At 38.6% G+C, this 27953-nt stretch overlaps 2 protein-coding genes across 2 annotated transcripts in view; one reads left to right on the top strand and one right to left on the bottom strand.

Moving 5' to 3' along the window:
* Nucleotides 1-110: 110 nt before the first annotated feature.
* On the top strand, nucleotides 111-1535 carry LOC131436711 (luciferin sulfotransferase-like). The gene is made up of 4 exons (XM_058605579.1): nucleotides 111-383; nucleotides 435-614; nucleotides 669-1020; nucleotides 1080-1535. The coding sequence occupies exons 1-4, from the start codon at nucleotides 112-114 to the stop codon at nucleotides 1401-1403; spliced, it is 1128 nt and encodes a 375-aa protein (XP_058461562.1). The 5' UTR covers nucleotide 111; the 3' UTR covers nucleotides 1404-1535.
* Nucleotides 1536-8348: 6813 nt separating this feature from the next.
* LOC131439543 (polyamine-transporting ATPase 13A3) overlaps nucleotides 8349-27953 on the bottom strand; it is a 48881-nt gene continuing 29276 nt past the window's right edge. Inside the window, exon 3 of the mRNA XM_058610686.1 lies at nucleotides 8349-15811. Coding sequence (XP_058466669.1) covers nucleotides 12355-15811 — 3457 coding nt within the window. The 3' untranslated portion in view covers nucleotides 8349-12354. The remainder of the gene's footprint in view (nucleotides 15812-27953) is intronic.

A 27953-nucleotide genomic window follows, 5' to 3' on the forward strand; every position in this document is an offset into this window, starting at 1 on the left:
GTTTTGTAATAGTATTATACATGTAACGAACAATTGCGTAATAACGCAGATATAATCGAAAGAGAAAGTAAACAGAGAGAATCTGTCAATTGTTTTAAGGTCCTTTTTGAAATGTTCACGTCGATTTCTTCTGCTGTATCTAGCGCATACAGCAATTTTTCTTCATTCAATAAGTCGCTGCCACCGCGACGCCACATTATTTTTCTTGTGCGAAAAACTAGAACAATGTCTTTCGAATATTTGGAAATAAAAGATTCAGTTTACAAAACCACTTGTGAGCAAAGGAATGAAGAGGGTTATATCCTAGTCGAACCGAAGGATTATAACCAGATTCCTGTAACATTGCCACATTGGAAACCAGAACCGTGTTGTTTGAATGAAAGGTATGTTCAGAATATTTTCACGAGAAATGATGAGCACTAATGCTTGTGCAGGTTTAAAAATCTTGCAGATCGGATAAAACACATGAATGTTCGAGCAGATGACGTATGGTTGGTAACATATCCAAAGAGTGGGACTACCTGGTGCCAAGAAATGATTTGGCTTATCTGTAACGACCTCGATTACGAGAGTGCAGACAATCTACAGCTCGACGAAAGATTTCCCTTTATGGAGTGAGTTGAACTTTATCTTAGTCACAGTCGTAACGACGTAAAATCTGTTTGTAGAATAAATGGCCTTCGCGATCTTCTTTCTGGTAGAGACTATTATCAAACTGTCCTATCGATGAAATCGCCCAGGTTCATCAAAACTCATTTACCGGTAGGGTTTCTCCCGGATCAAATTTGGTGTGAAAAACCGAAATTAATTTACGTTAAACGAAACCCGAAAGCGGTAGCTGTTTCTTACTATCACCATTCGGTTTCGCTGCACGGTTACAAAGGCACACTGGACCAGTTTGTTCTTTCCATGCTGAACGAACTTCAGTACTACTCACCGTACCATCGCCATGTGTTGGAATACAACAATCTCGAGTATGGAGGTGCTATGTTGCATTTGTGTTTCGAGGATATGAAAAAGGTTTGCGAATATATTAGATTTCTAATGTGTTCAACAATACATCAGATCTGTTTCAATAGGATCTAACCGGAACACTGAAGCAAGTTTGTCAATTTTTCAATAAACTTTACTCCGACCAACAACTTGCTAAGTTAGCTCAACATTTGTCATTTGAGTCGATGAAGCATAACCCTACCGTTAATCGACAAAGCTATGTGGAACACCTTCTGAAAATAACTGATCGAGACGATAAAATAAATGATGCCAATTATCAATTCATGCGTCGTGGAGAATCCACCGGATGGAAGAACGAACTGAGTACCGAACTGTCACAAAGGATAGACCGATGGACAGAACAGAATGTAGGCGACCCGAAACAGAGAGAGCTTTTTCGCTGTGAATAGGAATGATTGACTGTACCTTTCGGTTAGACTACCGCAGTTTTGTTTAATTAAATTTCAATATTTGACCGGCATGTGTAAATTGTTTGAGTGTAATATTAAGGAAGAAAAATATCAAACTAATTAAATTTGTAACTTGCTCATAACCATCTTTAAACATCACAGCTAAATAATGTGCTTCTGTTATAGCGACCCGGAAATTAGAAGCAGATTTTTTTTCTCATCCTTTAAAGCCTATCAAGGGAGTGTGACGAAAGTGACGACTGAAGAATTGGTTACCTGAAAACTGTTGAAACTAATTAATTATTTAAGTTCATGTCTCTTAAATAGATTTAAAGAATCTATGGAAACATCGATCAAATGGAACGGAAATAAGAAAAGAGGTGCTATACTGCTGGCATGATGGCTGTTGCAGTTCGTGATTCATATGGAGTCTCTTCGTTCCGTCTTCCGTTTACCATAGATTGTCCTCAGCACTTTTTTTTAGAAATTACCAAGGACGCTTTGGTCCTCTACCAACATAGTCCAGGCCTCGAAGGGTATTTCTGAATCCAAAGTACGCACGATTTGCTGCTGGATTTCTCTGCTGGTCTCATTATTGGTGGTCATCAGTTAGCTCAAATACAAGAACTCGTCAACCAAGTCGATATTGTAACCAATATTAGCGTTGGGAGGCGTATTTTTTTGTCTTTAGTACCTCTTTCTCTCATGTATTCTGTTTTCGACTCATTTATAGCCATACGCCTAGCTTCGGCTTTCAGTCCGATGTATATTTTCATCATCTTCTCAACTGTGGGTCTGCCCTCGGCATCTTAGAGCTTAAGCAGTGTACCTTTAAACTTATATTATTAAATAAAAATAAATCATCTCAAAGTTACGTGTCACAATATCAACGTCGTCAGCGAAGCCAAATAGCTGTACGGATTTTCGGAAGATCGTACCATTCGTGTTGATCCTCGCTCGTTTTAGCCGAGTATTATAAGAATAGCAAGATAGACACGACAAAGTAATTTTGCAACATGACAATGCTGGTCCACATATTGCATAGTCGGTAAAACATACCTAGAAACCCTCAAATGGGAAACCATACCCCACCCACCGTGTAGTCAATTGATTCATCCGATTACTATTTGCACCAGTCGTTGCTGCTTAGTCTGGTTGACCAGCACTTCTTCAATTATGATGAAGTTAAAAAATGGCAAACGGTGAACAATACTATGAATATTGAATTTGCAACCATCCCAATGAATAAATAAATAGATGAACTCATACTTTTAAACGAATATGAATAAGCCAAACATACTTTCAAACGAATATGAATATTTTCACTCGAATGTATTCGAACGCGACTCGCTCGCCACAAAACAATAAAATAAAAGTCATTTTCATTGACTCAAAATAGCTAATAAAAGCCATTTTCTTTGATCAAAATAGCCGAAAATGACGAGAAATAAATGTCACTCTCAGCTTCGCTCGCAAATTATGAGAACGAGATCCATGTCCATTCAACGACATAATCAGAAAAGTAATTTCAAAATTGTGTTCTTTGTTTCATTTGACCTTTCAGTCATTTTCGGTTTTCAGTGCAAATCGCATACTGTGCAGTGTCGATATTCAACCGAAGCTTTGAGAATCGATAATGACAGACAACGATTCACAATGATTTTTACCCGTTGGTGCTCGAATCTGTAGTAATTCTGGTTTCCAAAGAAGCTCTGGGGTGTAATTACTTCGATTTATCATATTTTAAACACTCTTTATAGCCAAACGTCACAAATTTTCAATATGTCGATGAAAGAATGAGAATTGAAAATCTACTGGTTCTTCTTGCAGACGTTAGTTTGGGTTCGTCTTGTCATAGGGGAACGAATGACGTTGGTAATTCGGTTTTGCACGAAATGACATAACCTCACAATATGATCTAGATGACCATCGATAGACAGCTATCAGTGGTTTGTTTACCTGTTCATTCCGTTCCATTTAATTTTGTTTCGTGGTATTCCCGTATCATACAATTAAGTTCCTTGTTTTTTCAGTGTAAACAAACCACCGATAGTTGTCAAAGATGAATTTTATTCATCATGAGTTCATTTATGTCATCATCGTGCAAAACCTAATTAGGTTTAACACGATGACGACACAAATAAACTTAGGATGAATAAAGCCCATGATTGACATGTACCGATGGTTTGTTTACATTTCAAGCACAGACTAACAGACAGGACACTCAAATTAGATTCTTCAATCATTTTAACGGTCATTTCGAATATTCCTTATTTGGGACAGTACTGACATGTGTCATGATGGCGCCACGTTACCGTATCAAAAACATCCCGTCTGTCATCTAGACTGTGTTTATTTTTTTCATTTACCAACAGAGTTGCCATTTATACAGAATTACCTGTGATGTGTTGATTTGCATATGTCCTTGCGAATTTCATGCAGGATACAGATCTAATACATATTGCCAAAACTATATACATAATTGTGCCTACTTCTCAGCCTCCTACCCGTTTTGTTACAATATTTACTTGCTTCTGGTCTGCCACTACATAATTTCGGGTGAAAACTACCAACACAATAAAAAATAGTCTAGATGAACGACGTTGAGTCAAATAAATGGTTACCTTCCAACATCGCGAAAAAGTTAAATATATTATCAACGTAATCCAATAATTTATTGTGACGATTCATTTTTAAATATTATGATGAAATCAGGCATCTCTGCTAGCAGCTGATCGGTGTTGACAAACGAGGGGGAACCAACTAGTAAAAAAAACTTTTACATAACACAAGGGGTGTACCGATAGTAAATAGTTCGCGCAGTACAATATAGGTGGAACTAGTGCATCACGAAAAGTGATTTTTATAAGAATTTACTCATACTGTCATGTCTGTTAGTCTGTGTTTCAAGTACAAATTAGAACAAACCACCGTTAGCCGTCAAATGGTGTTCATTCAGTGAATTTTGCGAGGTTATGTTATGCTCGTTTAAAATCTAATTATACTCTCTTTTGTTTCATTGAGAGACGAAAATGCTTCGTCTCTCTTCGATTGTTTTGGATGCGATCATTTACGAATGCGACAGTAAAAAAACGAATATGAACCTGTTGGATTGGACTCTATAATTGAGAATGCATAGCAATTTTATGTTCTGATCTTCAAGACGATATTAATTTATTGCAATGACGATACTTTTTGCCTTTCTAATATAGAAAGGTTATTCAATCACAGTGAAAACCGATAAGCTTTTTTCACATTCAACATAACATGTCAATTGTATGGGTGCGCACGAATTTGATATTTCTCTCCATTACTTCTATGTACGAGATTCGATGCGGACTCGACAGAGGACGTCATGCTCGCAAAAAGGTTGTTGCCAATGATTTGTTTGGGAAATGTGAGAGCTGGATACCTTTGCAATATGATGTCTTTGAAGGTATCCAGCTGTCACATTTCACGAACAAATCGCAATACTATCGGTACACCCCTTTGTGCATGGCGCCTTCTGGCGAGTCAGCATCGAATCTCGTATATAGATGTAGGGGAGAGAAATGTCAAATTCGTGCACATCAAAATAGCAGCCTGCGCATCCACACAATTGACATGATAAGTTCAATATGATGTCGTGCGATGGCGTAGCTAAACTAAAGACTTATTTCTCTCTAAGCTGACAGGGTCTGTTAAAGTCAGTGTATAGAGTTTCTACATAGTTTCCATTGTCTATAGCTTCTAAAAAGAATGTGATGAATTTCAAGAGATTTGTTGAAATAAAACGACCTTTGAAAAAGCCATATTGTTTTGGGGTTACGAATATGACCAGTGTTCGGAAAATCAAAATTTCGAAAATTGCGACTAAAGCTTTTCAGAACTGATTTTAAGACAAAAAATTATCGATAAGTAAACTCACTGGAGAAAAGCTCACTACTGATTTTTTGCAAACGCGATTCTCACTGAAACTGATACCACATGGAAAAAAAATCCATTGTGAAAAGTTCACTAGCGAACATTCGCCTCGAAGATATTTAGGAAAAATTGAATATATCGGGGCTATTCCGTTTGGTATTAGGTCGTTTGGCATAATACCGTTTGGTATAATACCGTTTAGCATAAAATCATTTGGCGTAATGGTCATTTGGCATTAAATTTACAAATCTTCGGTACTGCGATGGTCGTTTGGAACAACAGATCAACATGCTGCTTAATACAATTTGTACTAATTGATTTTGGAATCTCAATCCTTTGCAAAATACATGATTAATAAATGCACCGATGATCAGAAACTGAATCTTTCTGAAAATGTTCAGTGCGAGTAGGGTGGTCGATAAGTGGATCAATTAATTCAGCAATACCGTGGTGGTGGAGTAATAGCACAGACTAACAGACATGACACTATGAGTAAATTTTAAAAAAATAAATGACACTAGTTCCACCTATATTGAACTGCTCGAACTATTTACTATCGGTACACCCCTTTGTGCCGGGTTGGCGGTTCAATGCATAGGGCACTGGTCTTTCAAACCAGTTGTCCTATGTTCGAGCCCCGACCTGGAAGGATTCGTAGTGTCAGTAGAATCGCAGCACTAGCCATGCAATGGTTCTGTACACGCTGAATCGGCTGCGAAGTCTATTGAAACAGAAGGTCAAATTCCACTACAGGAATGTAATACCAAGACTTTGCTTTACACCTCTTGTGTTATGTGAAAGTATTTGTTACCAGTACAATTTTTTTTCTCAACGTTGTTCAGAAAAATGTCAGGTACGTGAAACCGATTATTGGTTTGGAAGCAAGTAAATGTCGTAACAAACTATGGGTTCGATTTTGTATTGCGGTGGAGGATGAGAAGTAGGCACTATTCGGTATTTAGTTTTGGAAATACAGGGTCCGCCATGTTTTTTTAACATGCAATAAAACACAATCGGTTCATCCGATTTCAAAAATTTTTTTTTTATATTAAAGTACAATCCTTCCGGTTAATTGTGAAGAATAATTTCATTCAAATGGCTGCCTCAGCTGGCCTTGCAGTACGCCATACAGTCGGTCCAGTTTTTTAGTACATTTTCGATTGTATGCAGCTTTTTTTCAGCTATGGCTCCCCGAATATTGTCCTTTAAGGCTTGAATTGTCTCTGGCTTGTCCACATAACACTTATCTTTGACAGCCCCCCAAAGATAATAGTCTAACGACGTCAAATCACAGCTCCGAGGCGGCCAAACGACATCCGAATTTCGACTAATAATTCGATTTTCGAAGACTGCGCAGAAGATCGATCGTAGCGTTGTCTGTGTGGCACGGAGCGCCGTCTTGTTGGAACCAAATGGTGTCTAAGTGTTCCTCTTGAAGTAACGGGAAGAACCAATCGCTAATCATGGCGTGGTAGCGCTCGCCATTGACCGTGGCGGCGGCGGCTTCTGCCTCATTTTCGAAGAAAAATGGTCTAATGATACCGCCAGACCAAAATCCGCACCAAACTGTCACTCTTTGAGGATGCATCGGCTTCTCCATGATAACGTGCGGGTTTTCCGTTTCCCAGATGCGACAATTTTGCTTGTTAACCTACCCGCCGAGATGAAAATGTGCCTCATCGGAGAAGATGATTTTTTGGAAAAAACGGCGTCTTCTTCAAGCTGATCGCAAGCCTAGTTTCAAAGTAAAACTGCACTATTTTCACGCGTTCCTCAAGCGTATACATAACCATTTTCGTTCAGCGGAAGGATAAAACTAAGTTTCTGTCAAATCAGAAGTGACATTAAGGTTACTAATGTCGAAATAACCGCTAGTTAAAAAAAAAAGTTAGATGGCGGACCCTGTATGTATTAAATCTGTATCCTGCATGAAATCCGCATGGATTACATTACAGATAACTCTGTATGAATGCCCACTTTTTTGATAAATGAAAAAAATAAACACAGTCTATATGACAGACTGGATGTTTTTGAATAGGGTTGTGCCTTCATGACATATGCGATTACTGTCCCAACTAATGAAATATTCAAAATGACCGCTCAAATGTTTAAGGAAACCAATTTGAAAATCTCGATCTGTGATTCAACATCTAAATATCATCTGAGACTCATCTCCCTTTTGATTATCTCTTCAGCGATATTTATCTGGGTGAAAATTCGTCATCAGCTATATGCATAGTTGTAACATTTATTCATTTTAGTTAGTTTTTCGCAAGGAATGTCATCTAGGCTGTTTTTGATTAAGTTGGTAATTTTCAGCCGAAATTAAGTGGCGGCAGGCCAGAAGCAAGTAAATATCGTAACAAAATACGAATCTCGATCTGTGATTCAACATCGAAATATCATCTGGGACTCTTCTCTCTTTTTCTGATCATGATTTTCCCAACACTGAATATGACTTACTTTTGAACGTATCGGATACGGCCGTAAACAAGAATGAGGGTGATTATCGAATCGAGTTTTAGTTTTTTATAAATGTGATACTGATACCAAATAGCTTTGTTGATGTGACGCGAAAGATGACTGGGCTATAATAATAATTGTCCCATAATTGTGCAATACTATAGTATATTTGTCCCATAATTTTGCAATGGCGTAGATGAACTGAAGATTGAGTTTTCTATAAGCTGACAAGATCTGAAGTCAATGTATCGAACAAAGACAACATATTACACTCTAACTTATGGTTTGCGTATATGAGATGACCAATTGAACTGAGTTAAATGGGAGTAACGTTACCCTATATAGGATATGGCACAATTTTGCATAGAATGGCAGTGGACTGGGCATGTAGATTGGGATGAGAGGCCAACCAAAATAGAGTTTTTCAGACAATCTGCAAAAGGTCGTCGATCTATAAGTCGTGACTTGAAATCGCATCGCAATTCGTTCGGCCATATTCGGGAGACGGGGTGAGACCACGGAAATGAAATGAATACTTGCCAGTAAATGTTACTTTTCTTCGCAAAGCAAAACGACGGCTTTTGTGATATAATGATAACCTTTATTTCTTGTAAAATATTTCCCGGTATATGTACACAGTTTTGTTACAATTTCAGCAGAGATACATCTTTCTCTTCAAGTACGATTTGACTAAATATCGATTGTATACTAGATTGATTTTTTTAATCTTCCTTTTTTTTATCCATTTTCATGCATGTAATCAAACATCAAACCGATAGGAAAACTCAATCGCTATCTCTGAACTGCGGTTGCACAATTCGACGAGTGAACGGTGACTGTTCGAAAAGAATGCGATTGGAACTGTGTAGAAAAATCAAACAGTTTGTCGTTCCGTTTAATTCATCTACTTGATCAATTGATCCTTGATCTAGTTGTTAATTCGATCTTGTATACTACGTTTTCTATCAACAAGCTGCCTAGGATAAATATGCTAATTTAAATCATAACATCAAAGCGGCAGAGATGATAAATAATTTTATTAACTGATGTCCCTATAGAGCTAAATAATTCAATGTGCTAGAGTTTTTAAGTATGCCATTTTGTCGTTTCGTGATTAATCACTACGTGAGAGATCACTTCTATGCTGAACCAACGGCACTAGGACACGATATTTAAAAATTTTTAAATATGGTCGTTTGCTGCTAACTGAATTCTTGACCAACACCACGAATGCTTCACAATTTTGTATAAGTTAATGTTCCCTTACTAGAGATCTTCAATACTCTTTTAAGAAAGTCGGAGAGGCGTGCAGCAGCTGTCAATTAAAAACTACCTTAAGATGCGCTATATGCACGAGGTGCTGCTGTGCTCTCAAAATTTTACCTAATTTGATGTCTACTAGCTTCCACCAAGTGTGCACATAAATACGGTTTGTTGGAATAATGTGCTTCGCGTACTAGATCGTTCCTGCAAGTTGAAGAAGACGTTCGTTTGAATTTCATCTCGGGGTGATACCTAGCGTAAGGTTGATTAGACGCAAGGAATGTGACAGACAAGAACCCCGTGAAGGCTGGAAAGTTGTTGAGTCTATTGGTCACTTTATTGATACATTTCAATTTTTCCCGTTCTTTCCATCGTTGTTAGGGCAGGATCATTTCGACGGAAGGGTTATTTCGCCGAATCGTACAATTGTCCTAATATCGCATTGGAATTGATTCAAATTAAAGACGAATGAAAGATTTTTTCGATAGTAAAATAAGGAATAAATTCATTTCTCCGCGTTCAAATCAGAAATACTCTATTGATTATTTTAATTCTGGCGATTGACTTTATTAGTTACTAAACATCAAAGCATTTTTTGGCGTATCTACCATGCGAATGTTTGGTGTATCTACCAAGCCGAATGAAAAAATATTGAGTCGGCAGCCAGCACATAGCTTTTGACGAAATGACCCGCTTCTTAGGTATATTGATTGATCTGTGATTGAAGGGATATTGCAGACGGAGCAAGGTATGTTTTGAACATTTCTATAAACTGCATATGAGATGAATTGAAGCTTCGTTTCATGAATGGAACTTCGATTTCGATAGCAGCTTGTCGAATATAAAATTCAATTATCAAAATGGTTTACAGTATAAGTAGGATTTGATTGAAAACGATTGATTGATCGATATTTTTGTGATGAATCACTAAAGCATATTTTCTTTCGCAAAAATAAAACGGATCAAATTTTGTTTACTTAGGCTGCGACCCACTTCGGGAATTGTTTTAACTTATAGTTATAATTTAACAGATAATTAGTAATTTGACAACTGGCTCCTTTTCCTGAAAAATATTTTTCTATTCCGGTTGCTCCCTGTTATAAATAATACATCCCTCGCGACAACTGTTGCCATAGTTATACAGTCTGACAATCTTCTCGCCTTATAAAATGCAATTATTTACCATTTGAAATTATTTAGACAAATGTTATACCAACTAAAAATTTATTAATTTTGATCAAATATATGTTTTAACGAAATAATTTTTAACGATTTATTAATTTTCAGTTGGTTTGACGTGAAGCCGCCATGAGTTCAATTTTTGCAATGACTGAGTGGAAACTTATATTGGAGAAGCTAAATGAATGAAAAACTTAACAGAAAAGATGCTTAATTGGAAAAAAGATACGCTCAGAGACAGGACTCGAACCTGCGTTCTTATGTATTCCGTGCATACTCGCTACCATTTCGCCACTCTCTGAACCTTGTTACGTTCTACCATGTCTGACTTGGTACGTTCTATCTTGTCTGACTGCGTTTTAGAGTTGTGTCTATAACAAGGCAGCTATGTCTAGCAGAATTTTAAATTGAACGCAATGTTTTTTTTTCACCAAGCCAGTTTTGTGTTTATAGTTTATAAAGAAATGAAAGCCTGAACACATTTTTTGATCTTTTGCATCCCTGCCTGAAGATATTAGAAATTTTTACCTGGCATCTCTGCTGTTCCGTCACATTGAGTGCACTAAAATCTGTAAAAAACTTGATGAAACATCTCAGTTTTTAGGAAATATTACGAAAATCTGTAGAAATTGTAATAGGGTAAGATCTTCGGTTGGCGGAAGTGTTCGGTAACTTTTGACAGAAAGCATATAGCGTCATTCCGACAAATGTCATGTGTGTGTAATAGCAACACGTTCTTATTGTACCGAATACCACAGCAAACAGACGCTTGTACTTTTTTACTGTGCTACCAAATTTTTCGCAACCAAAGTTTTTTTTTGTTATTTTCAAAATGTCTACCACCACCACATTTTTTTCGACAAATCGTGAAAAATCGTCAGAGATATGCGGAGATACAGAGAGACAACGCATGCCAAAGTTTTGGCCAAACATCTAGCAACTCATACAGCAGATGCTCCGACTAAGAAAAAACGTGGAAGACCGGCCAAATCATTTTTAGCGAAATTTCTTGGGGTGCCGGTAATCGAACACCTTTTTTAAAATAGCTAAAATTTATCGCTTTACTAAATTGATAATAAAGGTTTTTTTTCAATTAAATGAATCAACTTAGTTTCTAAATCAATTGATAGCTAGGGACTTTAGCTTTCCATTGATGTATATATGTCCGCAAAATGTAAACACAGAATTTACAAGCTTAAAATAAAAAGAAGCCGGTAACCGAACACTCTCCCCCGCAATCTTGCAACAAAGATTTAGAGCTTTTGTTAAAATCATTTCTTTGTAATTGATTTTTCAACATATCCGTCAAATTCAAAACCCTAACAATACATAAAAATACATTCTCCGTCAAAGTAAGTCTATCGTATGGTTTTTATTTTTCAATTATTATATTATTTGTTATCAACTTTCCATCGATAGACAATAATTATCAAAATGCTGAAATTTTAATCAAGAGTCAAAATTATTCCCGAAATCTATCACAACTAGTTACTAACTTTAACATTTGAATCATTTTTGAGTTGAACACCCCCCAACCTTCACGAAGCTCATGTGAATCTGAACGTAGAAGCGAGAGACAAGTTTTTAGAAACATCTAATCTGTATGCCAGTACCAATTCAATTTGATTATTATCATTTTTAAAACAATTTAATTTATACAAATTTTGATTATTGTCATGCTTTAAATCTGATTCTGCACAGCGCTAGTATTCCTGTATTTGTTATCTTCTCTGGTTTCTCGCACACTACCCCTTCGGAAAAGCTCTTTCGGGTTTTCCATGACTTCAAATCGAAACTTTTACTTTATCTTCGATCTTAACCAAATGTAATACAATTATGGCACTTACAATTCTATATTTCACAATTAATTGATTAATGCAATCCTACACACATCGAAAAACTCAACCTGCAAAAAAAAATCTAAAACACAATGGCAGTTTGCTTCTGTTTTTTTGTTTGCAGTGTGCACAGTACAACACGTGAAGGAAAAGCATGCAATCAGGGGTTAGCTTTTGTCGCCTTGTGGTGGTCGTCGCTACCGAGTATTTGCATTCGCAAAACTTGAATATCTCATCGGCCAACGACCGTCACCGTCGTCCGACGTGAACACTGCCACCAGCTTCGCCACTCGTCGGAGGAGTTGTCAGTAATCATATTTCTCGCTGGACCAGCCAAGCACCGTTTTGAAATCACTCGGCATTTGAACCTCACTGCGAAAGTTGTGCTGGATCATTAAGTACTTGCGCCGGGACTTGGCAATGTTGTGCCATCGGTAGCGCAGCTTTTTGAACGCCAGGATGTCGATGATGTACTTTTCGATGAATAGTGCTATCAAAAAGTTGGCGAATCCATAACCGACCAGGTAGACTCGGAAAATAATGTCCTCTTCGGGTATGACCAATTGGAATAGATCACTGAGCCACACCGGAGGATATACCGTCAGGATGATGGATATGATTGTGTTGATTATGATGCTAGCCAAAAACCCGTAGTTAGAGAAAATTGATCTGCGATAGGGTGCTCCTTTGGAGAAAACTATAGCTAGGATGATATACTGGTAACAGGAGATGCAGAATATAGCGTAGTTTTCGTAGCATCCAAGGTCATTGAGGGCCAACTCTTCAGTATAATTGAATGGTGTAAACCAGGGTTGAGCTTGTATGTGGTACCAGCCAGCAACCTGAAAACCTAGAGCCACGATAAGATGTAGAGCCAGGGAAAGCAACGGACTCAACGATATCAACGAGTTTGACGGAACTTGCTTGACTAGTGGACCATCGTATGAGGAGGTCTTTCCAAAGAAGAACGCTACTACCGATATGATGAAGAGATCAATATAAAGATACTCGAAATCTGTTAAATTCGAATCGATTGAATAGAGGATTAATACCGATGCAAATTGAACCAGTGAATAGGCGGCCATGTATTTGAAGATTCCGAATGAAGTAACCAGCGCAGCGCGTCCCTCCTTGATAACCGTCGGTACACAGGCGATCGTTGGTTTTTTCGATGTAAATGGAGATGCGACCGAACTTTCCGCTTCCGATAAAGAAATTCCCGTATGTGCAGCTTTCAATGCTCCACAGTCATTGGCTCCGTCACCGCACATGGCTACGTAATATCCCAGATTTTGAAGGTCACTTATTAAATGTTGTTTCTGATCTGGAGACATTCTTGCAAATACGGTTCCGAAAGTTAAAATAGTAGGCACCACCTCCGGGAAGTGTTCCTTGATGACAGCCCATGTTTTCCCGGTCAAAGCGAATCTAAATGAAGCTCCTTTTGCCGTCACATCAACTGTCACAGATGTATCCTTTTCCTCCTCGATTGTGATATGATGGCCATCCTTTTCAAAACCACTCAACTGCGTTGACAACGTGCATGTATCGATAGTTTCGCAGCTGCTTACACTATTCGATTGGGTCATGAGTGTATAGTTTCCGTTTCGCTTATCCCCCCCGCTAACCTTGTTATCGTTCAGGATATCTGACTGAGTAAGCGGATTTTGACCGGTCACATCGTAAGTCAAAAAATACTTGCCAGAACTGTTCTTGTCCAAATGCGCCGTCAGTGTTACCAGGCTTTGCCCGGGCATAACCATTCCACAGTCATGCGCCACACTGCCCGCCGTCAATAAGTTATCCCCCGTTACCATAACGCAACGAATGTTGGCCTTATTCAAACTCTCAATCACTTCTTCCGTGTCCGCTTTGAGCCGATTTTCCAATATCACAAAGCCCAAAAATTCCAAGTCACACTCAATCTTCTCCCGCGATACCTTCTGGATCTTCGAATAGTTCATCTTTTTGTCTAACGATTTGTAGGCAATTGCAATTATCCGATAGCCTTGATGGGCGTAGTACCCGAGCTTACTAGTAAAATCTTCCGGAATACTCGCCGGTTTACACAAACTGTTGATCATTTCGGGTGAACCTTTGACGTACACGTTGAAATGATTATCCGACAACTTCCTAGTGATAACCGACATTCGCTGCAGTGCACTAGTGAAAGAAAACTCCCGCACAATACCGATATCGTTGGAATTGTCGTATGCGACATCGAGCTCCAAGCTCGTGTTATTGTCCGGATCTACCCTCGGAGGCTTAACGATCGTCGGGAACAATAAATCATACTTGGTTTCATCGGAAACGTTTGCCTCTTCCAGTATCCAACCCGTAGATTCGAATATCTTCAAATCGAGCGGATCTCCACGCATCTCCCCGTTAACGAAGGTTATCGAATGACACGTGACCATACCACTCAACAGGTGCTCAGTAATTGGCAATCTGGTAACCTGTGTCAGCGGGATCTGGAAACAGTTCGTAGTATCCTTGGGTAATACGCCCCACATGTCGAGTCCGTCTTCAGTGAGTGTTCCCGTCTTGTCGAAACATACGCAATCGATACTGCCGGAAACATTGATTGCCCGGGGTGAAACGCAATAAATGTTGTTCTTCTTCAAACGCTTCTGAGCATACATTCTCCCAACGGTCATTGCAGCCGGCAATGCCGGAGGAACAGCAATTGTGATGAGATCCAGTGATTCGACAATAATTTTCAGAGCAGTTATTCCACGCAGTACCTTCGTAATGACCGTGTAGAGGAAACCACATCCGGCGACAAAGGCTAGCACCATGATAAATTTGTATGAATCCTTTTCGAATTTATAATCCACTGGAGGAGGATAAAGAATTGATCGAATCAGACCACCTTTAGCGGTAATATTCCCCGTGTTTATGACTTTCACCAAAACCTTCTCACTGCCAATGTATCGTGTTTGGATGATTTTTGTTCCGCAGAACAAAGTATGTCGAGCGTGTTCTTTCTTATCGTAGTACAGATCACGCTTCAAGGGTAATGGAGTTTTCGTTACCGGAACACTTTCTCCGGTCAGCATCGATTCATCGAGAATACAGTTTCCCGAAATCAAAACTGCATCGCATTGCATCGTACATCCGTTAGCTGGAATCTCCACGATGTCGCCTGGAACCAGGAGGCGCGTTTCTGTTTGCTCCGGCTCGCAGTCATCTCGCAAAACCGTTGCCGTATCACTGCTCTTCACCGTTGAATACAGAGCTTTCTGATTTTTCTGCGTTTGAATTATGGATAGCGAAATCCCGAAGGCACTCATTAGTAGAATAACCGTAGCGTAGTAGTAGTAATCGTACGCGAACCACAAGCACACGGAAAAAATTTGAAACACATAGAAAGGATTCAGGACCTCCAGAAACAGAAGCGTAAGTACACCCCGAAGCGGAATCAATATCTCGTTGCTACCATACACCAGTCGGCGGATGCTTTGCTCGTACAGCGACAGGCCTTTGTTGTGATGCAGTACCACACTCGGCACGTCTACATCCAATCCCGTTAGCTTCAGGAAGCGCTTCGATTCACTGTTCCAGATGTAACGCAGTTTCTTGCACGTGAAAAAGCGGATCGAACTCACATGTTCGAACTTTCCTCCCCGTCGATGGAATGCCACCTGAAATGGATTGCACAGGTTGAAGAATTCGACCCGGTTGGTGATTCCAATTTGCTGCAACTCTTTGATGATGTTTTCGCCGTTCGGGGAAATTTTTTTACCATCGGAGATAAGTTCTCTGTAATGGGAAAGAAGGGAGAAAATATTTGGAATTAGATTTAATACCGTTTGTAGTACAATGGTAAAGTTGGGATGGAGCAAAAATTTGATAGAAAAGTGCGTCATCCACAATATTGACGCTGTAAAACAAATTCTGAGAACGAAGTATGAATTGTCAAGTTATTTGCACTTTTATAAAATAAGTACTCTATTGTTCATGGACCTTAATGTTGAAAAATCTTCCATGGGGTGTGTTTAAAACCCCCCTCCTGCGCACGCGTCTGCAATGGTACATTAAAAATTTTGTTCGATTTATGTCGTATATGAACCGATTTGTTTTATAATTAGTTGCAATGTTAAGGGTGTAGTCTTGATAACCATTGGTGAAAAACTCTAATATTTGTTTGGCGCAGTCTTCTCTTGATGCCAATACGGTAATCGGTTGATGCCAAGTCCGGACTATGTGGTAGATGCATCGAAACTTCTCAACCAAACTCTCGGAGTTTCTGACAAGTCACTAGAGACAGTTCGCTTACAATACAGTCTAGTGAACAATAAGACAAATCAGAGAAAAGTAAAACTAAAGAACGATAAGCATATGCAGTGTCGGTTGCACGATCAAGGTCGTTTGTCACAAACTTCATAAAGAGCAATATTCGCCCTTCACCAAGCGAAATTAAAATCTTACTGATGAAAAAAAGGCACAATTGACATTAAAATACATAATGTTCTTTTCCAATTACGAAGCAGGATTGGCAAAAGTCGCGCCATTGTTCTATTAAAAAACAAATGGCTAAGTACGATGAGGTTCTTTCTATCGAGAAAGAAGTGAGGAAGATTTAATTTTCTCTAGAGTAAGCAATGCAATTCGTGTATTATTTATTACGTTTAGAGATATCTAATCGTTCTTATGTGGTTTTTGGTAGCGAAAGTACCTAAATCTAATCACGAGGTTGAATTTTTAAACTAAATTTTAAATCTAAAACCAGTTCTAGAATCTAATCCAAAACTCAGTGCATGTTGCTGCTGCTGTTATTGGGAGTACAAATTAGTTCGTTTCGTTTTTTAGGGTCAAAACAGCATTTCAAAATAAAAAGAATTTTAAGATTAATCGTCCATCGCTAGTTACTACTTTTTTTCCCACCTCTCAGGCGGTTTTCGAATTCCATTTCGAAAAAATATCTCGTCTTTTGAGTTTGAAACCAATTTTCGATTTCTGCAAAACAAGTAAAAGACTATTCACATATATCCGGTCCGGTTCAGTGCCGACACTACACCGTGCACGGATACTGATATTATTTCATTCGTTTTCTATGCGCGCATTTACACCTATCCGGCACCGTACCGTTTCAGTGCAGCTCGCCGTCAGTGTAGCGTCCGTCCGGCAAACACAAATTCGTCGTCACCGATATTATTTTATTTTCACTGAAGTCGGTATGTCACTGCATTTGCTGTGGCGGAACGGATACAGTACGGATACAGAACGGAAGGATTCCGACAAAAAAGAACACTGACGGCGCACTGAAGGCACATTCACTGAACTGTCACGGAACTGAAATGTGTGAATAGTCCTCAAACCAGATCGTACAGCATCCGTCGGAACAACCAGTAAACAGAAGAAGCAATGTCAGGAGAATACGGCGGATGCGGCAAAATATCCCACTTGAGCGTTTTTAAATATTTTTTCACGACTTTCGCGATTATTCTGCATTCTTGAAAAGTCGAAACCATGGTTTATCAGTTGGAGCATTATCACCATAAACATCCACAAGCATTTGATGTGCTTCAGCTGCGCTTTTCTTCCAATCAAAACAGAAAATTAAAACTTCCCGCAAATGCTGGTTAGTTAACATAAATTGCTCATAATTAACACAGTGGAAATAAAGGTTACAAAAAACTGACAGCAATATGAAGTTAATATTAATAACAGATGTTTAACCTCTTGACGAATTGCTTGGATTTTCGTCAAACGTAAAGTTCATTTTTTAGAGTGTGGAGAAATAATTACGTTGTCGCATTCACTACAACTCGAGATAATCACGAATAAGTTTCAGTCATTCTTTCACAAGGCGAATTTCGAAAAGGTACCCCATAGTAAAGTAAGATGTATTCACGTCAAAAAAAACTTTTTAATCTAGTGGTGTGATACTTCCTTTCTCTTGTCATTCAAACAATCCCATTAAAACATTTTTTTTCATGCAGGGATTTTTGTTTCAATTTCTTCTCATTTCGCCTTCAGCTCATCAGCAGTTCTAATGGAACCGAAGATAAGATAGGGCACCCAGCAGTGAAATATTCTTAAAAGGTCAAAAAATTGTGTGTACTTTTCGTCTGCTTAGCGGTTCAAATTGAACTGTTAGGCGGAGATGGCGGTTCAATTTAAATTGCTTCAATCACTGATGAGTCATTCAGTAATAGCCGTTCAACCGAGAAGGTTGTGTATAGAAGCGTACAGTTTAACAACGCTGGTTAGTTTACACGCGTTAAATACGACAACGGTTGAACTACAGGTAGAGACCTGTTGGCAGCAGCCGTTAAAACGTATAGTCGTGCTGCATAAGAGAGCCCTAGTGCTGGGCCAAGCTGGTGAAGGAAACAACAAAGGGCGTTTCCCAAGCTCTACCCAGGCCACAATACACAGCCACAAGTGCTGAGCAAGAGAGTGCAAAGACACATCGAAGAAGGAGAGTGCAAAGGCACATAGAAGCAGGAGAGTGCAAAGGCACACCGGTGCGAAGGCACTTCGGTGCAGAAGCATATCGGTGCGGAGCACAAGGAAGAAGGAGACAAGACAACTCGGTCTTTCCACTGTCATACAACACGCAGGTATACACCGGTGACCTGCGCTGGTTACAGCTGGCGAAGACAAAAGTAAATCGGAAATCGAGTGGTTCTTGATGTCAGGTAGCAGTAGCATCACATCCAACAAGAACATCTAGAGCAACGAGAATCTACACGGCAGTGCAACGGAGATAGACAACAATTTCAAGATAGAAGTTTTTTCTTTTCCTTTTTGATTGAGTACTGTGTAGTGTTGGTTTCATTTTTTATTTAAAGTTTGATTAAAAATTTTAATGTGATGGATGAATCCATGGACGTAAATCCTAGCATGAATCCTATACCCCCACGAACGAAAAAATATCAGGAGAGCTCTTCTGGGCCTTGGATAGTCTTTTTTAGACGTATATCAAAGCCATTAAACATTTTACAAATTAATAAAGGTTTGACATCACGATACTCTTCAATCAAAGAGATCATAAAAGTAAATAACGATAAAATTCGTGTTGTGGTAAATAATTTGAAACACGCGAATGATATTGTCTCTTCGGAACATTTCATTAAAGAGTATAAAGTTTACATACCCTCCAAAGATGTCGAAATTGACGGTGTTGTTACCGAAGCGAGTCTTTCGGTAGATGATTTACTCAAGCATGGTGTTGGTCGTTTCAAGAACTCTATGCTTGAGGGTGTGAAAATACTGGAGTGCAAACAACTGTACTCAGTAGTTCATGAAGAGGGAAAGAAAGTTTATCGCCCATCAGACTCGTTTCGAGTGACATTTGCCGGGTCTGCGTTGCCGTCCCATGTCTATGTCGATAAAATTCTCCTCCCTGTTCGGCTTTTTGTTCCAAATGTAATGAATTGTACGAACTGCAAAAAATTCGGCCACACAGCTACTTACTGTAGTAATAAACCAAAATGTATTAAGTGTGAAGGGCCTCATAAAGATAATGATTGCAACAAGGAAATTGAAAAATGTATTTATTGTGGAGAAAGTCCTCATGAGGATATTTCAGTATGCACTGCATTTAAAGTACACAAAGACAAAATTAAGCTTTCTTTAAAAGCACGGTCTAAGCGCACATATGCAGAAATGCTTAAAACGGTCATTGATGTCCCCCCTTTGGAAACCGAAAACGGGTTTTCAAATCTAGAGGAACCAGAGGACTCTGACTCTGACGAAAATAGTGAAGGTAATTCGTTTATCACTACCCAAGGGTCAGTTAAGAGAAAGAAGTCTTCTTCCAAATTACCAAAAAAGATACCTAAAATTTCATCTTCAAAAAAAGATCCCCGTGTTAAACAAAAAAAGTCAAAACCAAAGACTGTGCCTCCTGGTTTGTCAAATTCACAAACCAATCCAGGATCTAGCACAGAAAAAGGTAATAATCCTGTGGGCTCTATTTCACAGCCACCAACAGGATTACTGAAGTTTTCGGAAATTGTTGAATGGATTTTCTCAGCATTCAATATATCTGAACCCTTAAAGACCCTCATAATGGCATTCCTTCCAATAGCTAGAAATTTTTTGAAGCAGTTATCAGCTCAATGGCCAATTGTCTCAGGTTTTGTATCTTTTGATGGATAATTTATCACCTGCCGCAAATGATACAATCACTGTCCTGCAGTGGAATTGTCGAAGTATCATGCCAAAACTTGATTCATTTAAAATTTTATTGCATAGCCAAAAATGTGATGTATTTGCTTTATGCGAAACATGGCTTACTTCAAACATAGCTTTAAATTTTAATGATTTTAACATTATACGTCTCGATAGAGACTCTCCGTATGGTGGAGTGCTTTTGGGAATTAAGAAATGCTATTCCTTTTATAGATTAAACATCCCTTCAACTTCTAGTATAGAAGTTATTGCTTGCCAAATAAACATTAAAGGCAAAGATATTTGCATAGCTTCGGTTTATATTCCTCCAAAAGCACAAGTTGGACAGCGACAGCTTAATGAAATGGTTGAAGCCCTTCCTGCTCCACGATTGATTCTGGGGGATTTAAATTCGCACGGAATGATGTGGGGTTCCGTTTACAATGATAGCAGATCATCTTTAATACAAAACATTTGTGACAATTTTAGCATGACGGTATTAAATATGGGTAGCATGACACGGATCCCAAGACCTCCTGCACGCCCAAGTGCATTAGATCTATCTCTTTGCTCAACATCAATTCGACTAGATTGCACCTGGAAAATATTGCCTGATTGACACAGTAGCGATCATTTACCAATCATCATCTCAATTAGCAATAGCAATTGCATTGCTACTTCAGCTAGTATTCCATATGATTTGACAAAAAATATCGACTGGATTAAATACCAAAGTAGTATCTCTAGTATTTTGAATTCAATGGAAGAGCTCCCTCCACTTGAAGAATATGACTTCCTCATTTGTTCGATTCTGGAGGCAGCAGAACATTCCCAAACTAAACGCTTTCCTGGGCCAACGACTAACAGAAGGCCTCCCAACCCCTGGTGGGACAAAGAGTGCTCAGAGGCTAAACTCGCAAAACAAAATGCTTGCAAGACGTTTCTAAAACGGGGAGGAGGAACTCCTCAGAATTTTGAAAAACTTATGGCTTTAGAAACCAAGTACAAGAGCATACTTCGAGCCAAAAAATGTAGCTATTGGAGACATTTTGTCGAAGGTTTGTCAAGAGAAACCTCAATGAGCACTCTTTGGAACACGGCCAGACGAATGAGGAATCGTAACGTGGGCAATGAGAGTGATGAATACTCGAACCGATGGATATTTGACTTTGCTAGGAAAGTTTGCCCAGATTCTGTTCCTACGCAGAGCATTATAAGAGAATCTCCTCCAAATAATGGTTTTATTAATAACCCATTTTCAATGATGGAATTTTCTATAGCACTTTTGTCTTGTAACAATAACGCTCCTGGGTTGGACAGAATTAAATTCAACTTGGTGAAGAATCTGCCCGACCTCGCAAAAAGACGTTTGTTGGAATTGTTCAACAAGTTTCTTGAGCAAAATATTGTTCCACCTGACTGGAGACAAGTGAAAGTTATCGCCATTCAAAAGCCGGGGAAACCAGCTTCCAATCACAACTCATATAGACCCATTGCGATGTTGTCCTGCATCAGAAAATTGTTCGAAAAAATTATTCTACGACGTCTCGACACTTGGGTCGAGACGAACGGTTTGTTGTCAGATACTCAGTTTGGCTTCCGTAGAAATAAAGGGACGAATGATTGCCTTGCATTACTTTCGTCTGACATCCAAATTGCCTTCGCTCAAAAGCAACAAATGGCATCTGTATTTTTAGACATTAAAGGAGCATTTGATTCAGTTTCCATTGATGTTCTTTCAGACAAGCTCCACCAACATGGACTCCCAGCGGTTATAAATAATTATTTGCACAACCTTTTGTCAGAGAAACGCATACATTTTTCATATGGCGATTTGACAACATTCAGAATTAGCTACATGGGTCTACCGCAAGGCTCATGCCTCAGTCCGCCCCTTTATAATTTTTACGTGAATGACATTGACAGCTGTCTTGTAACCCCATGTACACTAAGACAATTGGCAGATGATGGCGTGGTTTCAGTTACTGGACCCAAAGCTATTGATCTGCATAAACCATTGCAAGATACCTTAGATAACTTGTCCGTTTGGGCTGTTCATCTTGGTATCGAATTCTCTGCGGAGAAAACAGAGTTAGTCGTCTTTTCAAGAAAGCATGATCCCGCGCAGCTTCAGCTCCATATGATGGGAAGAATGATCCAACAGGTTTTAACTTTTAAATACCTCGGGGTGTGGTTCGATTCCAAATGCAAGTGGGGAGGACACATTAGGTATCTGATAACGAAATGCCAACAAAGAGTAAATTTTCTTCGAACAATAACAGGATCTTGGTGGGGTGCTCATCCGCAAGATCTAATAAAATTGTATCAAACAACGATACTTTCAGTGATGGAATATGGATGCGTTTGGTTTCGTTCCGCTGCAAACTCTCATATTATCAAACTTGAGCGAATTCAGTACCGTTGTTTGCGAATTGCCTTAGGCTGCATGCATTCAACACATACAATGAGTCTTGAAGTTCTGGCGGGAGTTCCTTCATTAAAAGATCGATTTTAGGAGCTTTCATCACGCCTGCTAATAAGATGTGCGGTGCTGAATCCCATGGTAATTAATAATTTCGAACGACTAGTCGAGCTTCGATCTCAAACAAAATTCATGACAGTATATTTTAACCATATGTCACAGGAAATCAACCCTTCAAGATATATTCCTATCCATGTCAGCCTCCTAAATGTCCCTGACTCAACTTTATTTTTCGACACATCCATGCAGCGCGAAGTGCGTGGAATCCCGGATCACCTACGCTCGACGGAAATCCCAAAAATATTTTCAAGTAAGTTCAGGCATATTGACTCTGAGAAAATGTTTTACACGGACGGATCGCGAATTGAAGAAGCGACAGGGTTTGGTATGTTCAACAATAATGTTTCGGCCTCATTTAGGCTTCAAGAACCTGCATCTGTTTATATAGCAGAGCTAGCAGCAGTTCATTATAGTTTGAGTGTAATCGTCACATTATCTCCAAACCATTATTTCCTCTTCACAGATAGTCTGAGTGCAATTGAAGCCATTCGCTCAAACATGACTGGCAAGACTGAACCGTTTTTCCTGGGCAAAATAAAACAGTGCCTGAACGACATATTGAACAATAATTATCTAATCACTATAGTCTGGGTCCCGGCTCATTGCTCCATTCCTGGCAATGAAAGAGCCGATATTTTAGCCAAACGTGGTGCTATTGAGGGTGAAATTTATGAGCGACCGATTGCTTTCAACGAATTCTATAGCTCGTCTCGCCAAAGAACACTTGCCAGCTGGCAAGCTTCTTGGGATAGAGATGATCTGGGTCGGTGGATGCACTCAATTATTCCGAATATATCGACAAAGGCATGGTTCAGGGGACTGGATGTGAGTAGGGATTTCATTCGTGTGATGTCCAGACTCATGTCCAATCACTACACGTTAGATGCACATCTCCTTCGAATTGGGCTCTCCGAGACTAATCATTGTGCTTGAGGAGAAGGTTATCGGGATATTGATCATGTCGTTTGGACATGCGTGGAGTATCGTGATGTCAGATCTCAACTAATAAATTCTTTGCGTACCCAAGGTAGACTATCCAATATCCCAGTTCGAGACATTCTTGCTTGTCGTGACCTTTCATACATGAAACTTATTTATCATTTCATAAAGAAAATTGGAGTTTCAATTTAATAAAGGCCCCTTTGAAGTTCTGATCCCAGCTGCGTCCATGAGTTCAACCAATAGCTAAATTAGAATAAAAATTATGTAATGATACAAACAAACTCGAAACAGTTTATGAAATTATCAACAAAATGTCAAAAAAAAACAGCTTATTTTATAATTTATAGAAGGTAATCGTTTGGTTCTAATAATATTTCCGAGTAGATTTCATAATTAATGACGAGTTACCTAAGATGATATTTAAGCTATAAGAGAATATGTTTTAATAAATTCAAAACGTTGTGACTATGTTAGAATTAAATTAGGATAAGAATATTATGTAAAAGTGATGCTACGGCGAAGAAAAACTTATGTAAACTGCCTTAAGAAATAAACGTATTTATGAAAAAAAAAATCACTGATGAGACGAAGGTAAAACGTGAAGAAATCGAAACGAAATATATACTTTTAATACAAACCAAAAACCTCAAAATGTTCAAATTCTGCGGCAACAGCGACGACAAACGAATTGACGAAGGCGCGATAGGTGAAGCCATAGCCTTCCAAACATTGATAGATGGTAAAGAAACTGTCTTTTGCCCATGGAAATGGGTCTCGTAGAGACCCAGCACAACGAAACATCGCAGTGATTCTATTTATACTATATATTTATAAGTTAGAGTTTGGAAGCAACTCAATTTAATTGATTCTTTTCTGGTCCCATGGTGTCATATGTGACCCATTTCTCATCCCCAGTGATCATCCGTTTAATAAACGGTACGGTATAATTCCGTTTGGCCTAAATTCCAAAATGCTATTTTGTATTAATTGGAGTGACACCCAAACATCAAGCTTCAAATTGAATTCAGATTAGTGCAAGTGGTTTAAGCCACAGAGAACAGACATCCTGTACTACTTTTTCAAGAGACCAGGCATCCTGTCACAGAGAACAGACATCCAAGCTAGTTCAAACTTTTTCAAAAAAGCTGTTGAAAGCATACAAGTAAAAATCCGTTTAAAAGCACCGCTGCGTTCGACCTTGCACGCATGAAAAGAAAATCCAAAGGAAAGATGCACACTGAAAGTGATAATCAAAGCAATAATAAAGCCTTACCTTTGTTACATTCCAATTTGACATGCTATCACGACACGCTTCGCAATATTTATACAGAACAAATGCATGATTTAGGAAATATTATTACTGACACTAAGAACCATTCATGATCATACTATCTTCTGAACTTCTAACCTAGGCAATCAAATCCTATATCACATTCACGCAGGCGCATTACATGTTTCAAAACATAAAAATATGTCAGAATGCATGAAACATGTACTGAATCTGCCGAGAGGAGGTGCTATTACGTTTCCTGCGAGACGCCAAGATACTTGACGCCCTCTAGAACAGTGAAAATCAGTAAACAACTGAACCAAACAACGAAGAACAAGATGACTCATCGTAACCCGTAACCATGGACCGAATCAACTCTCACCCGGAACGTGAATTTTTTTTGTCTATTCTCTAAGAACTTGAAATGTACACATCGTTTTCCTCCCGTTCCCTCAGGGCTGAATGGCCCTAGTGGTTAAAGGCCAAATAAATAAATAAATAAATAAATGTACTGAATCTACTGTAAAAATGTGTCTTTTCTGATGTTCGAGTATTCTGTGACTGACAGAAGATGTAAATTTACACGATTTTTTCTAATGTAGCGTTTACACTATTGCTGGTTGCCAGCATGCTGGTGCCAGTGTACTGCCCTCTTAGGAAAAAAAACGTTCAACGATGGTCCTTCGTTGGTATAATACGTTGGATCATTGGACCACAGTTAAACGTTTTTTTCCTAAGAGGGCAGTACACTGGCACCAGCATGCTGGCAGCCAGCATGCTGGCAGCCAGCAGAAGTGTAAACGAGGCATAAGTGAAAGGATAAAAATATTATCAATGCCCAGGATGATTTTTTTAATATACTTAGCGAATTCAACTAATTATGATCAAATGCAGGCAAAATCTTCATTGCACGTTGCAAGTCTTCCGGGATGCATAAACTCGACCATAAATTCATCATCATTTTGGACTGTTTTTTCTTTAAAAATTGAAAAAAAATCTAGAAATATTGTCCATAATGACTCATTGGATGTCTTAGCTCTAGTTCCTTTCTCAGTACGTTAAATATTCTTGTTGCATCTTCGAGTGCTATCTTCTGCTTCATTCCATCAATGAAGTATTTTAGCAAAACTGTGTGTTTGTAATTTTTTGCTAGTTTAATGTAACCCAATAAACAACAGAAGCTTGATAAACGTCTGCAATGCAAGAGTATACAAATTTGTTAGGCACCTCACGTCAAACGATGAATCGTCAATCACAAACTTCAATCTCATACCTCCTCGAGTCAGGTCAGTCTGCCTAGCGGTTTATGTTGAGCTGCAGGTGTCATAATAGTTTAACATAAACTGTGATGCACTGACGAGTCTAAGACAAAATTTAAAGATAATGGATTGCAATTGATGCCAGAAATGTTTCTCATCAGGAATTCAAGAATGAGTTGCCCATTCATTATGTGTTTCAAATAAAAACAATATTCAATATTTCTTTTCTTTTTGTACTAGGTTTTGGCAACTATTTGTGGAGTAAAAATTTCTACAAAAAACGATATTTAAAATGTTACGTAACGCTATTACCAAAGGCTACAAACGATTACTTCGAAACTGTATGCGAATCCACAAGCAAATTCTTGGCATTACATTCCTTTTGTGGAATTTGGACTTTTCATTTCAACATACTTCGCAGCCGATTCTTAGTGTACAGAATCATTGCATGGCTAGTACTATGTATCCTGCTGACACTAAGAAACCTTCCAGATCGGGGCTCGAGAACATACGACAACTGGCTTTTAAGACCAGCGTCCTATGCATTGAACCGCCAACCCGGGTTGATATGCAAATCCACAGATACCATAAATCTTGAAAATCAGGAAACATTACTTCACATGAGACCACGCCTATTACTGATGATATTGTGAGTTAATCCCATGAAAATTTTCATGATTTAAATCATTTTGCTCATAATATCATTAGTAATAGGTATGATCTCAGGAGAAGACACGTTCCATGATTTTAATAATTTTATAATCATTTCTGGATTATGCTTGAAGTCCGCCTTCACATATGTCTGGTCATCTTTTACTAAGAGGTATTGTTTTGCTTACTTCTGGTCGTACAACTTCCGGGTATGGTATCTGTTTTTCGTCACGGGATAGGGGCTTCTGAATATGAAGCTTTCGTGGTCCAGCTTGAGTTTTGGTATTTTGGCTGGAAGTCTTGCTCACATGCATTTTTGGGAAAATACGAAATAATCAAATATCATTGATGATAAAAATCATACGCGATTTTCGGCAACGATCAGCACTATCCGCAAAATCAGTGATAAATTTGATCACTCGATGAGAGTATGGGCAAAATCTCATCTAGTTCGATATCACTACAGTGATGTTCCATAAACTTACACCTCATAATGAAACGACAATCATTCACAATCATTCTCTCGATTATCATCCTTGTAGCGATTTTCACTGAAACTTGATGATTTGAAAGAGGTTTTGAAAACCAATTTCAACCAAATCTTAATACACTTAGTATTTTTGGAACGGGTAAGACGAATGGGTGTCGAATAACGATGTCAGAAGTCATTTTGAAATCCAAGATGGCGTATAAAGTATGAGTTTTTTTGAAATGGGTAAAATGAATGGATATCGAATATCGATGTCGGAAAACTTTTTGAAATTCAAAATGGTGGGTTTCGATACGTCAAAATGCTTCGAAATTTCTACAATATGAGTATTTTTTAAATGGGTTTGATAAATGGGTGTTGAATCCCAATGTCTGAAGAATTTTTGAAACCTAAAATGGCATCTTTCAACGCTAGCTTATTTGTGACTAGTTTGCAATCATCTGTTACTAATATCTAACCACTTGCGTCAACAAGCGCAGTTGCTAGTTGCTAGGTCGACTAAAAATAACGTTGTTACGTTGTAATACCATACTGAAATAACTTATCTTTCCATAACTTGAAAATAACTAGTTGGAACTTAGTCACCATCGACATTATAAATATTTAATGAATCGAGAATACTTTTC

This window comes from Malaya genurostris, chromosome 3, assembly GCF_030247185.1.
Source record: "Malaya genurostris strain Urasoe2022 chromosome 3, Malgen_1.1, whole genome shotgun sequence".
Taxonomy (NCBI): domain Eukaryota; kingdom Metazoa; phylum Arthropoda; class Insecta; order Diptera; family Culicidae; genus Malaya; species Malaya genurostris.

Excerpts from the sequence above, each read along its gene's own strand:
- LOC131436711 (XM_058605579.1), top strand. The coding sequence starts at position 112 with ATGTTCACGTCGATTTCTTCTGCTGTATCTAGCGCATACAGCAATTTT. Across the intron at positions 615-668 it reads GAAAGATTTCCCTTTATGGA|AATAAATGGCCTTCGCGATC; the intron begins GTGAGTTGAACT and ends ATCTGTTTGTAG. Across the intron at positions 1,021-1,079 it reads GTTTCGAGGATATGAAAAAG|GATCTAACCGGAACACTGAA; the intron begins GTTTGCGAATAT and ends CTGTTTCAATAG.